Consider the following 14,325-nt stretch of genomic DNA (forward strand, 5'->3'; position numbering starts at 1 on the left):
TTAGAAGAAGGCCTTCCTGATCACATGCAAGAAGTTAACAGGTAGGAGAGGTTCGAATGCTTTGACATCAAGAACTTCAGACTACGTCTAAGTTCCATATTGAAAGCTTCGATCTGGACGTGCACAGTCAGTCCGTCTGTACTAAAGTCAGGTGACCGACCAGTTGACCAGTCAGACGAATCAAGGACAGCAAGGCTGTACCCTGAAGACCATAAGGCACTATTCTTCGCTGAAGGATGAGTGTCTGGACTGCCTGGGCAATTCAATCTAAGCAAACCTTGGGGGTGTATCAACACAACCCAACTTCGTCAGCGAATCAACTCCTGGCTCGAGCTTCTGGTGCCAGGAGAAAGGAGCGAGGAGCAAAAAGGCGATTCAGTCCTGAAGGAAGAATGCCTGACAGTCCAACCTGGTCTCATGTTACACGATCATCGGGGGTGTATAAACGCAACCTACTTCGTCAACAAGAAACTCAGGGCTACTATATGTCACCTGATCTCGCACGAGTGTCTGACTCCGAGAAAACAGGTGAGACAAAAAGTAGATGGTGAGCGAGATTCGAGATTCCACAGAACTCAAAGATCGTGAAGGGCTTTGTTGTTTGACAGACGCAAATCTCTGAGCCCAAAGGCCGTCAACAACATATTTGCGTATTCTTTAATAGTTGTGACTGCCAGCCTATCCCATTCTTCAGACGGAAATGAAAGACGGTAATCTTATTCCTGTCAACATCTCGATAGCCTGAACGTAGTCAGACTCAGAGCGGAGAGGTTATAGGTACCTTTCGAGTTAGAGTAGACCGACTCTCTCGGAAAAGGTCCTTGGAAAGTGAACTAGGAAGTATGTGACCTCTGTGAATCCAGGATCCGAAGGCCAACATGGGGCGTCAGCGTCATTGTCGCTCCCTGTGACGTCATAAATCCTCTTATTACATTTCCTAAGCGATTGAAAAAGGGAAAGAAAAGAGACTAAACATCCATCCCCGTTCAATATCATAGGATGGCGTTTAATGGTACCGATCCCGGATCGAGAATAAGGGAGCAGAGAAGAAGAAGCCTCTTTGTCCTCAACATATCGAAGAGAAGAATGAAAGGGCATCCCTAAAGTCTCCACAACTCTCAACTTACTTTTAAAGAAAGATTCCACTCGGAAGTCAATAGTTGCTGCCGTCGATCGAGACGATTCGTACGGACTTTTGCAATCCTGTAACGAACCTCTAGAGGATCGTTACATTCTATGCCTGTTGATATAATAGGCTCTTTCTCGTAACTCGAACAGGGACGAGAGAAGATACTTTCTTAAGATATGAGAGAGCTGTGGAATATCAGAGTTGATCTGGACCACTGGTCCCAAAAACTCGTTTCGAGGACTGGAGGGACCTACCGAATCGCTTTTACTTCTTTCAGATTAAGATCCAGGACATCTGAAACCCTATCCAGATGTCCGGCACCTTCTTTCTATCACCTCAGGTGATAGACGCACTGAGAGATGTTCAGAATCATTCCTAGATCTTGAATAATATTTCAGTTTCCCGGTAGGAAAAAACTGTGGTCTGAATTGCAGTCTATTCGGGGAAACAAACTTCTTCAGGAAGGAAATGGTCCCCAGCAAGCTCATCCATTCCCTCCCCGAGTATGCTTACTTCCCTAATAAGGCTGCGCTTTGCCTAAGCAGGAGAGCATATAAAAGTGCAATGTTGCGGTAGAGACTCGTAGTTTCTATTCTACCGTGCGGTAACGAGCACCGAAAGGATTAAGAGATAACTCTGTTGAACATAGTAAGGCAAAACGAATGCAACGTTTATTCATTCACGTAAGAAATCCCCTCAATCTTAGGCTAAAGTCCGTGATTGTAGGACAGAGATACAGTTAGTCAGTCAATCCCGCAAGAGAGACGTAACCGCCAGCACAGAGATACGGTTAGTCAGTCAATCCCACAGGAGAGATAGACGTAACCTACCGCGTATGTCAACGCACGATCTGTTACTGGCTCGGTTGGACTGGAGGACAGACACAGCGTGACAGCAGCAGCCAGCAGCTTACGGACGTCCTCTCTTAACTTTATGTCTAGGTTGCCAGCTACCCTATTCTACGAAGAAATAGGTCCGTTATTTTTTTAGCAGAAAGACTCTCAAGCTGGTATATTTAAGCGAAACAGAAAACGCTAAATATATAGATGCGTTTGTGTCGTCAGAACACTACCATACAACGGTAAAAGATAAATCGGAAACTCCTGGAAGGCTGCAGGGAGTAACGATTAAATGTCCTTAAAATAGACAATAGACCTCTCGGTTGCCATCCGAAGAGGTAACTACAGCAAGCGTATATGACTTGAACCAACCAGAAATAAAATAACGCAAGGCAAAAATATGAAATTATATCACAATAAAGTTTGTGCATACTTACCTGGCAGACATATATATAGCTGAATTCGGAAAATACAGCTACATACATATCTGACAGGCAAGTTTCATGAACAAACTTAAGAGAATCGAAGCAGTCAGCTCAAGCTTCTTATGTTATTTTGGACATAAGTGTTCATTGACGTAGTCTACAAGTCTATTTCTTGTACGAGTCTGCGAATGACGAATGAGAGCTCTTCCGAATCTTGTCAATAAGAGCTTATTCGCTTACGCAATATCAAGTTAATGAGATGTTTGTCAATGAGAACTAACCCATTTACGGGACAAAGAGATATTTTGTCAATGATGGGATACCCACTTACTTGACAAAACGATAGTATATTGTCAATGGGGGAAAGTCACTGAATTGACAAAACGTAATCCAGGAAGTTGAGCATTTTATTTTTCTGATTCCCGTCTCAAACGAGGAAGGGGCAAGAATCCTGTTAAGATACTGGGCTTACGGCAGGTAGAACGACGATGTTCAATTCGGCAGCGTAGTCCCGAATAGAAACTAACAAAATCTATCATCTGAAAAACCCTTTCAGATGGGCTAAAAAGCTTGCAAAATTATCCTGGAAGAGGAAGAAACTCTCCAACCAGCTTCCTCTCCCGTATCACAACTAATGCCTGCTAAAGCGTAAAATTTATTTGGCAGTATGGCAAAGGAAGTCCTGTCTTGCGCTTTCCTGAAGAGCGTCCTTTTGATGAGTGCCTTTGCCAAGAATCCTACGAACGTTGCCGAGAGTCCTGACGGGGCAGGACATCGAGCCTTTACATAACCCGATAAACTGCCTTCTCGCAAAAGTCTTGACTGCGGTAGAGAAACGAGATCTTCCCTTGAGCTTTCCTTAACTCCATCCACCTTTGCGAAAAGCAATATAATATTGACAGAGACCTCTTGAATTCACGAAACCCGAGGTCTTGCTGGGTTTCGAACGAAGTTGTCTGTTCACTTTAAGCTTCCTCCGAAGCACTGCTTACTTCACATTCTTTGCATGTGAGGTATAAGGTATCACCGAAGGTAGAGGTAAAAATTCTTGAGGCCCAAATCGTAAACAAGAGCTTGAAGAGTTCAACAGAAACGTTCAGCCAGGCGACACACCTAGCGTGCGCTGGCGTGCACGCTCGGCGTCCACTGGCGAGCAGCGAGCACGCTCGGCGTCCACTGGGGCGCGCGGCGGGCGCTCGGTATCCACTGGCGTGCGCTCGGCGTCCACTGGTGCGCGCTTGGCGTGCACCCGCGCGCGCCTGGCGTCCATCCGAACGTCCCGTCCAAGCCGAGCGTCAAAAGAAGCGTGCAGAAAACGCGTCACGCTCCTGACAGGCGTCAAAACAAGCGAGATACATCTCGGAGAGAAATCCGACTGCACGAAACAGTCTCAGGAGAAGGGTTGATCGTGTGAGAATACGATGGGGCGAGGGAAAGCCTTCTTATTCTCACAGTAACAAAGCTCCGGACGTCCGCTCTCAAAAGCGTCCTGCTACTAAGACTTCTTTTTCATATTTCTCGGTGGAAAGAAAACGTACACGTGATCAGGCGACGTTCGCCTTCTTACTTCTCACTGGAACGCATAACGAGAGAGAGAGGACGTGAAGCGTCCTCTTCTATAAAGCTTCTATTTAGGAGGGCGCGAGTCCTTCCGAAAGCTCCAACCCCTGCGCGGAGGGAGGACGCTTCGGAGGACGAGAAGCATCCTTCAGGATTCGTGGCACTGCACGCACTTAGGCAGTCTGGGGATTTTCATCAGAAACTGCCGAAGGCACGCCAGATCGGTGGGGGTTCCTCGTAACCCTCCTTCGGCTTTCGACATGCTCTCTCCCCGGGTCCTGGGAGTCAAGCAGAGGTCCCGGCCTAGAGGCGAAATAAGGCCGATCTGACGCACCCTCCACTACACAAGGGGCACTGTCACTGCACTTAGCCACTTCACTATTGCTCTCTAAAGCAAGCACTTTAAACGATTCTAAGATACGAATCGAAAGAGTATTAGAGAAAGGGCAATAACCTCTACAGACACTGTTTAGGGCCCGAAGGCAACATTACAGGGGTTATGAGAAAACAATGACAGAAGTAGCACTCTTCACAACAATGAAGGGGAGAGCGATCACTCTCGCAGACATATTCATAACCCGTAGGCCATACTACAGGGTTAGGCAAAAAAAAAAAAGTAAAACTTACAGGAAGGTTCAGCAGGTTCACTACCCTGACTTTGTTACTGATTAATTGTTGTACATACGAATCATACGTTTTCCTTACGGAATTAGACATGTTACTGATTAATTGCGTACATACGAATCATACGCCTTCCTTACGGAATTAGACAAAGTCTCACACTCCTTACATGACAAATCTCAACAAAGAAGCAAGACTCATACCCCTCGTGCATACCAAGTGCGGATCTACCGAAGCTTTCGGTAGCCACACCCTATCTTTGCAGACAACACCCTCTGAAACTAGCCTAACTAGATTCAGATATCTTATGCAAAAATGAATCAAATTCAAATCAATTAGATAGCGTATGCCTAGCCACAAATCCAAGTAAATAAATTAAAAGACAATTAGGATACTTAGCGGCAATGAGTTTCCAAAATCTAAGACGGAGGTACTGCGAAACAGGTGTTTCCAGCACCGGCGACAGAAAAATTATGAATAGAAAATGGGAATGGTTCCTGATTACCCGCCTCCCAGCGGCGGGAATGGGTACTAACGCACCTGGCCGACCACTGCGTTGTGTCCGGAAGTTTTTAAAATTCTGTCGGACTTCAGAAAATACAGCTATATATATATCTGACAGGTAAGTTTCATGAACAAAACAGTAATTAGTGAATCTTGCTCTATGATAAAATTCGCGATTTTGTTAATTTTCTGGGATATAGTATTTGGGTTCCAAAAAAAGTAAGTAAAGTGATCTATGATAGAGTTTAGAGGATACTTATGTAAAATACAATGTAGTCTGTAGAACTGTGTAACCACTATCACATTATGTAAAAATAGTATGTACGAATGAGACTGTAGGTTTTGTGACATACGGTGATCATACTGTTTTTTTCGTGAATGTATATACATTTATGATAAAAAATAGTTACTGTACTGCTGACAGTACCATACTGTAATATTAATGTAATCACATCAAAATAAAGTAATCAGTGCATACTGTAAACTTGTAAATTGTATTTTTGTCTTTTGAAAAATGCATTCCCCAAGGAATTATTCCTTGAAGAGGCTTTTTAGTATGAAGATAAGTCAATAATATATAAGATATGCGTTTTATTATGAATATATGACAATAATATATAAGGTAAAAATGGTTTTATTACGTTTACGCTTCATCGCCGATCACAAACAACAATACAATAATCTATGACAATTATTGTTTGTATGACTGCAGTGTTCAGAGAAGTTGCTTACGTTATACCAAAACAATAATGAAGTTTGAATTGAAAATTAATGTTTTCCTAAATGTTATTGCTACTGTAATAACACTACTACTATTAACATTTCTAAAAATGTTAAGAATGACAAAGGTCGCTGTGAAGTGTAACTCAATGTTTACATTTCTGCTGGCCACTCAACTACAAGTTGATGTCAATGATGTGGAATTATTCCATGAATAGGCTATATATTATGAAGATATGCAAATAATATATAAGGTGAGAATGGTTTTATTACCTTTATTGTCAGTTAATATCATGATGTGAATCTTTTAATGCATTTGCTGGTTATCGGAACCAGACGAGGCTTAGCCTACCATGGACAAGCCTGTGATGCTGGGATTCATACCAGCGACATAGACTGAGAAGTGGTCCAAGGAAAAACCAGTGATTAACTGAATCCGTGATTGCTGATCCGCGACTAAGTGAGGCCCCACTGTAGTTTTATTTTGGACAAATACACTATGTACATCAGTTACAGAGTAATGATGACAGTAATTGAAACTGGGAGTTCACCCACTGTGGAGTTGTCCTTCTTCAGTAGAAAGTCTTTGTCAGAGTTGATCTAGGCCATGTTTCACTCAGGCTCTGTTGAACATGATCACACCGAAAGACAGGAGTAGGCTGTCATTCCTGGTGAGTCTTGCTTGTTATATACAAAATGGTCAGCAGGGGGTTGAAAGCAGGCTGACCTCTGATTGGGTGAGGAGGAAAATTTGCATTGCTTATTAGCTGGTGAGATTTCCTAGTAAGCCAAAAACTTGTAGTTGATGATCTCGCTGCTGCAGCTTTGTTGAGTTGAGGTCCTTGTGTGGGACATTCCCTGGTATTACCTAGCAAATTCTGATTAGTCAGCAGGCAGTTTGCAAAATCTCAGACATTATCTTGCATTTCTCTTTCTGGGATGTAGCTTTTTGTGGTGACTGGTGCAGGTTTATCAGTTACATGAGCAATAGGCCTTTCTGATGACTTCTGTAATCCCCACTGTTGCACTCCTTGTGATGCTAGTATGGTGGGCATCTCCTGTGGTTTTTTATGGTGCCTTCTTAACATGACAAGAGAGGAACTCCCTATTTCAGTTACTCTGTAACTGATATACCTTATTCATCCAAACTAAAACGACACATATTTGCGATTGCTTTCCTCTCTAAGAATGAAAAACATCTGTAAGTTACTGGCAGAATGCAGTAACCCTAAAAAATCAATTACTATCAGAATAACAGAAAAAAACTATACAGTCTATGAAGCTGATGCAGCTATCACCTTCAATACTACATACTATTATTATTATTACATATTATGTAGTTCTAGTTCACAAAGTTACATTTCCTAAAAATAACGTTGAATTCTTTTGGAAGAATTCACATCTACTTGGTAAATACTGAATTCTCCAAAATTTTCATGACCAGGATGAACTGAGTGTCTTAATGTACAGAAACAATGTGCAAATTACCTGTGACTCTGCACATCTGCCATTCATGTGAATCATGAGATAAACTGAATATCGTTTGTACAAATCCAAGCACTGTTCAGGAGTTCCAAGACCAAGATTTATGAAGACATTCATTGCCTCTCTCTTCACTTCTGCAGAGTTGCCTAAAAAGATTAAAGAGATACTAAATTTTCACAGGTTACTAAATTATGCTATGAACAAGATAAAATAAGATAAAATAAGCATTACTTATTTCATAAATGACAAAGCCACTAAGTTACCTACCATGACACCATAAATATTATATGTATATATATATAGTAAATTCCTCACAATGCTCCTCAAGACAACATAAAAACTTGGCATGAAAATCACTGGAAAAATTGTTTCACTGGAACTACTAGTCATAATTCCACACATGTTACACTGAAGTACTAATCATTAATCCTTAACAGACAGCCATCAGAAGCTACAAACTCACCAATCTGCTCTTAAAGATGATCATTATTCTAAAAATGATATTGTTATGATACAATAAAGTTTGTTCATACTTACCTGGCAGATATATATATAGCTGTATTTTTCTGAAGTCCAACAGAATTTAAAAACTTCCGGCACACGCAGTGGTCGGCCAGGTGGTTAGTACCCATTCCCGCCGCTGGGAGGCGGGTATCAGGAACCATTCCCATTTTCTATTCATAATTTTTATTTCCACTGTCCCCTGAGGGGAGGTGGGTGGGTACTTGATTATATATATCTGCCAGGTAAGTATGAACAAACTTTATTGTATCATAACAATATCATTTTGTTCATGAAACTTACCTGTCAGATATACGTATATATAGCTGAATCCAACCGTTGGAGGTGGGAAGGGACAGAATAGAAGGATTTTGGGAAACAAATGCATGCAGATGATTTACATCTTGGTTCCACCTGTTAGCATAGCTGGCTTCGTGGTTACTGCCACGTAAGTCTGCTTGTGCTACTAGAGTTGCCAGCGAGGTAGAGACCTATATAGCTGGTGCACTCCAGATGATCTGTCAACAGGGGCGAGACCACAACGTGACTAGACCATATTGACATACCATGAGGGCTAAGTAGTAAAATGACAATTTGTCGAAAATTGCATTTTTCCTAACTATTACAAACCTGAGGTCCTTTAACAATAGGAAGGTAAACTAGCGGCAGCTGGGACGGTCCGTAAGCTCGAACAAGGGGAATGGGAGAACGGTAGTTAACTGCTTGTCCGATCGTGCGCGCGCGCCCGCTGCGCCCGAGAGGTGAAGAATCACTTTTGCTTTAGGCCCATGCAAAAAGTTGCAGAGTGAGGGGTGGCATGAGGTGGGACTATATGTAAAGGACCTCAGTTTGTATAGTTAGGAAAAATGCAATTTTCGACAAATTGTCATTTGTTCCGATACGTAATACAAACCCTCGGTCCTTTAACAATAGGAAGACTCACTTCTTGGTGGGAGGAATCTGAGTCTTTTTGGTGAACAGATGGTGTTCGTCCAACCCTGGAGTGCCTCCCTGGTCGTAAGAGCAAGGGAGGGATCCAAACCTCTGTCCGATTGATCGGGGTGTGCACCGCAGGATCAATGGTCAGACCTCTGGGCCAAGTACTAAGAGAGAGGCAAGCGTATCTCTTCGTACCAGCAAGCAAGAACTTGTTCCTGTTTGCAAGAGACAATCATAAAATGATGGGTTTGTCTCAATTTGGCATCCACTTCCTCCCCCCTTGTTGGAGGAAGTGGTGGATATTTACTCCTATCCCTACTGAAAGGGATAGGATGGTGCTCTATTGAGTAGCTCACCTGCATCTCGTCCTTACCAGCAGGGTGACGACCGTGTCCCTCTACCCAAAGGTAGAGGGAAGAAAAAGATGGGAAGAGGAGCCAGTCACACTCTCATTCCTCATCCATTCTTACGGTCACACCAGGACTCGATGCTGTTCAGCCTGCGAGGGTCTGGGGTTAACTACACAATGTGTTGAGCAAACCACCACGGTTCCCAAGGAAAAAGATCCAGGAACTGTGGGCAATATCCTGAAGGTAGAAGGAGGTGCATGCGGTCCGGTTGGACCAGGCGCCTGCCTTCATTACCTGCGCCACGGAGAAGTTCTTGCGGAACGCGGAGAGAATGATGAAGAGGCGTCCACACTCATCCTGGGTGTCGATTTCTTCAGACAGCTCCGTCGCACCTTCACAGGACAAAGCAGCATAGCCTTCGTATCGGAGGCGGTGAAGTCCATTAGGGAGGGTATTGTGAAAGACTCGAACCAATCGTCAGTTACCGAAGGGTTCTGAGTCTTCGCTACGAAGATCGGTACGAAATCGAGCGTCACAAATCCCCATCCCTTTGTGCTTGACTTCTCAAGAGAAGTCATGCAGTTACCTAAGACGAAAAGAAGGGAATAGTCGTATGACCTATCCCTCTTCTCGACTTTGGTTATGTACAGTACTCATACTGACAAGCTATTTAAGACGAAGTAATGATTGTGGAACAACCGAACTAAGTCCACAGCATAGTTCGTAACTGACTCGGGCGCTCTGACAGCTGCCGACTGACTGTTCGGATCAGTAGCGCAAGTTGTCCAAGCATCCGGGTAAGTCACGTGACCTTCGCCCTTTAAAGAGTTATGCTGAAGAGACCAAACAAATAAAATATTTGTTAGTCACCGATGCCGGACGGCGCGGCGATGATTCTCTTAATGCATAAGCTCAAAAGGCGAAAGTCAATTGCCTTCAAAAAGACCGAGGTCCCTGATGGCAAGAAAATCTCATAGACGTTGAATCTCAGCTTAAGGAGAAACAACACTATGTGACGTTGAAGACGAAGGTAGGCAATGAATGCAACCTACGTCTTCCAGCTGAATCGAGAGAAAGAATCTCAAGATTCTAAACCTGTGCTTACAAATGACTGAAAACGCTAACCGCCATTTCATTGCTGTCCGTTGTGCAATGAAAGCGGGGCGTTCTTCAGTAATGAAACACAGGGGAGAGCCGCTTGAAGAACTGCTTCTCATGGGCTGAACGTTTGGAAGTAGAGCTGGCAGGTGTGGGAGTAGGCGATGTCTTTCAATACATCTGCTAATCCGGGGTGAACAATGAACAATTGTACACCTCCGAATACAAGATATTTTGAGGACAAACTCAGATTCCGCAAAAATCATTCGCATTATCGGGATACGATGCAGCAAGAGACTATTACAGAATTCTGTTACCGTGCGGTAAACAGAAAGATGAGTCGAATAGATATCTCTGTTTAAAATTCTCGCAATACCGAAGACGATGAATACTAGCGTTTCACCGCAGTAGATGGTCATTCATGTATGCGAGAATCCCCGTTAATCAGAGACTTAAGTCCGTGATTGTTGGGCAGAGATACGGTTGTTATTCAATCAAAGCAGGTAAGAAAGACATAAACAACATTCTATCTCAAAGCGGCAGCTGATACTGAAATGCCTCGGGCAATTCAATACGCAGTAGCTGTCGCTGACTCGTCATCCTGAGTTGCCAAGTAATCCTTCCACGAAGGAATGCGTTCGGCTAGAACCACCGAGCATAAAAAGATATGCTCGAGCAATATATTTAAGCGAAACGAATTTCGGTAAATATAAAAAGCTTAAATGGTGTTGTTGTGACAACACCATAAGTATATAAAATTGAAACTGGAAACTCCTGGGAGGTTGCAGGCAACCCGGGTTGCAGTTCAATTAGAATACTTTTCGTCTAAGTCGCAATCCGTAGAATAACCAGGATATGCGCCTACCCCTCGGACCATTCAACTGCTTAGCAGAATCATGTTGTGAGATTAATATACGTAGTATATTTGTAGGATTCTGAACAACGATCTCCATCCTAAATTCTTTCCTTCAAGAAAACAAAATAAGGATTGGAGATCGACCACCTTCGTTCTCTATTAAAGAGAGTGAAGGAGAAGTCTTCCTCGAAGGAAAGCTTCAATGGTGAACAGAATACTAAGACGATAGTTCCAGCCAAACTGGATATTCCCGTCCGTTCTTCTCTATTCCAGGTTGGTCGCCTACTGTGAGATAGTCTTCTTTCAGCAGCAGTCTTCTTCCTAATGCTAGAAATTCCAGGAATTCGAGCATAGGCGAGGTTCCCGATTATCGTGTAACATATCGGGATTCTCGTCTCGCTCACTTTGGACCCTGGTCTCGCCTAAGTGTTTGGAGATCGTAAGAAACTCTAACACTCTGAATGCGCTAGAAATTCCGTAGAATTCTAAGCAGTCTGCGAAACCCCCACCGAATGAATTCGTCAAACGATATCGGCTGGTGGTCCTCTCGATTCCCGTAGAAATCGAGAATGGGGCAGGATCCCTCCTCACGACCGGGGCTTTACGTCAGGTAGGACCCGAAGGTCCCCCTGGTAGCGCAGTCCCCAACGTGGGATCCTACAGAGAAATCTCTGTAGGATCCTTCCCCTTTCCCTCGTAGCCGTAAGGAGAGCGGGAATGGGGGAGGCAATTGGATACTCGCTCGCCTTCCCAGTGGAACTAGCAGTTGGGAGAAGAGTAGGAGCAGCCATCGCCTTGCGGCGATGGCCTCTCAGAGTCTGGGAAAACGTATCGTCAGGAGAAAACGTTTCCCCGAGGAGGGTTAACGAACTCTCACTGTAGGTAAGGGTCTGCCGCCACTGTGAACGTCGTCTGGTGGGGCTGATCGACACCTGACAGGAGAGAGCCGATACGTCCTCGACTCATTCCAGTCCTCGTCGAGGTCGAACCTCTCAGGAGGACCGAAGGAGTATTTAAATACGGTGTCCGAAGACACGTAGAAAACCGCTGTCGCAGTAGAGGAGGTGGAAGTAGCTTGATCGACCGGCCAGAACTGAGAGAGCCTTCTTGTCCGAGACGAGAGAGACTGGTTCAAGACAGAATCGGCAAGCTCCGATCGCGGCATACCCACGTCGGTTTGGGTTCCCTCTCGGCCCCCAAAACGACTCGAGCAGAGACATGGGCTCTGCTGGTGGGAGCGGCGATCCTTCCCCCCGGTCGTTGTGCTGACGAATCAGTGCAATAACCTGGGTAAAGTTACTCTGAATCTCGGAAGTTACAGCGTCTTGAGGAGTAGGACCGTCCAGTCCCTCCAACAAGAGCAGCTCCCAGGACCCTCTCCTTCAGAGAAGAAGGACCAGCAACAGATCCCTGACGGTTGCCTCCAATCACTTGCGCGTACGTCCTGGTTGGTCCTAAGACCAACCTGGCACGTGCGGCGTCGTGACGGGATCGTGAGCGGCGCATCTCTCACGATCACTCCTATATACCTCGTCTCTTCCTGGCGTATGCCGAGGAAGTTGAAGGTATCGGAGAGACAGAACTGACGCTACCCCCCCCCCTCTCCCCCTGACGGTCGCCTCCAATCACTTGCGCGTACGTCCTGGTTGGTCCTAAGACCATACGTGGCACGTGCGGCGTCGTGACGGGATCGTGAGCGGCGCACCTCTCACGATCACTCCTAGCTACCTCGCTCTTCCCGGTGTAGCCCGAGGAAGTTGACGGTAGTGGAGGAGACAGACCTGACGCTCCCCCCCGCTCGCTGGCAGGACCAGCGTACGTGGGGGGCTGCAGCCGATCACCAACCCGCGGTGGGGATCGATCTGCAGGCCTGGCCGTGCCGCTCACCTGTGGCGAGCGGCTCGACTGAGCACGTCGACCCCGGTCCCGTGCGTCAGACGAGCTGCTGCTGGTCACCGTATCCGCCCGGTCCCTGTGGGAGCGGCGGTCAGGTGACCTGCAGAGCTCGCTTTCGCCGTGAGACCGGTGAGCGTCCTCGCGGCACGTCAAACCGCTGGTACCAGCCGAGGCTGGTACCGTCGGTCGAGGGGACCTGGGGGACCTCTTCCAGCCTCAACCCGTGGCCGGTCAGAGACCGTCACGTCCACCCGAGGTACCGGCTGGTCGCTGCGAGAGCGGCCGCTGGCCTGGCGAGGAGTCACCTGAGCGGCTCTCGACAGTCTTCTGCTCCGTGCCTCGGTCATGACGCTGAGCGAACTCAGGTGGTCTTAACTTTGGCTGCACGGTCACCCGAAGGAGATCATACACTCGGAACTTCTCGCGGACGAGAAACCGAGCCGGTACCTGGCTTAGCAGCAGAGCTGCCAAGACCAGGCGAGGGTGTACCAGCGGTAGCCAGCACACCCTTGGTCCCCGTCTTCTTCTTCTTCTCAGAAGGGGAGACGGGCCCCGTTCCCGAAGGAACAGGAGGACCAGCAGAAGAACCCCCCCGTCACACCGGAATGTGACGAGCCCTTCGAAGTTCCCGAAGGAGTCTTCGGAGGGGGAATAACAAAACCCGGTTACCAGCTGGTCGCTGCGAGAGCGGCCGCTGGCCTGGCGAGAGTCACCTGAGCGGTTCTCGCCAGCCTTCTGCTCCGTGCCGTGGTCTTGGCGCCGAGCGAACTCTGGGGTGCGCCGAAACTTTGGCTGCACGGTCTCCCGAGGGAGAGCGTACACTCGGGATCTCCCGCGAACGAGAGACCGAGCCGGAACCTGGCGTAGCGGCATCGCCGCTAGCACCAGGCGAGGAAGTAACCAGAGCTAACCGATACTCCTCTGGTCCCCGTCTATCTCTTCCTTACGGAAGGGAGACGGGCCCCGCTCCCGAAGGAGCAGGAGGACCAGCAGAAGGACCCCCCGTCCCACCGAGGTGGGACGGGCCCGTTAAAGTTCCCGAAGGAGACTTCTTAGGGGGGAGGCAGCCTTCTTCTTCTTCGGCTTATGGGCCTTAGAAGTCGAAGGGGAAGAGGCAGCAACAGACGAAGACGAAGATGACACCTTCCTCTTCTTCGTCAGCTCACGCAGGACAGTCGTCAGGTCCTCCATCCAGGCCGGAGTCGGGCCTATTGCCGAAGCAACACGGCCCGACTGCACCTGTCCGGAAGGACCTGGGACTGGGGAAGACACACCATGGGCAGGACCAGCATGGACAGGCGCAGGAACCAGGAGCGACAGGAACAGCAACCAGCTCAGGAGCGGCAGGAACAGCGGCAGCGGTAAACACAGAAAGGACAGCCAAGCCAGTAGCGGGAACCAC

General features: G+C 46.7%; 1 protein-coding gene across 3 annotated transcripts in view; it reads right to left on the reverse strand.

Moving 5' to 3' along the window:
* Positions 1-14,325, reverse strand: part of LOC135213708 (uncharacterized) — a 107,551-nt gene that overhangs the window by 44,270 nt on the left and 48,956 nt on the right. For all 3 annotated transcript variants that reach the window (XR_010314187.1, XR_010314188.1, XM_064247815.1), the window contains exon 5: positions 7,287-7,429. Coding sequence is in view for 1 of the 3 variants with exons in the window: in XM_064247815.1 (XP_064103885.1) it covers positions 7,287-7,429 (143 nt within the window). In the remaining 2 variants the exon portion in view is untranslated. The remainder of the gene's footprint in view (positions 1-7,286; positions 7,430-14,325) is intronic.

Source organism: Macrobrachium nipponense, chromosome 43 (genome assembly GCF_015104395.2).
Source record: "Macrobrachium nipponense isolate FS-2020 chromosome 43, ASM1510439v2, whole genome shotgun sequence".
NCBI lineage: Eukaryota > Metazoa > Arthropoda > Malacostraca > Decapoda > Palaemonidae > Macrobrachium > Macrobrachium nipponense.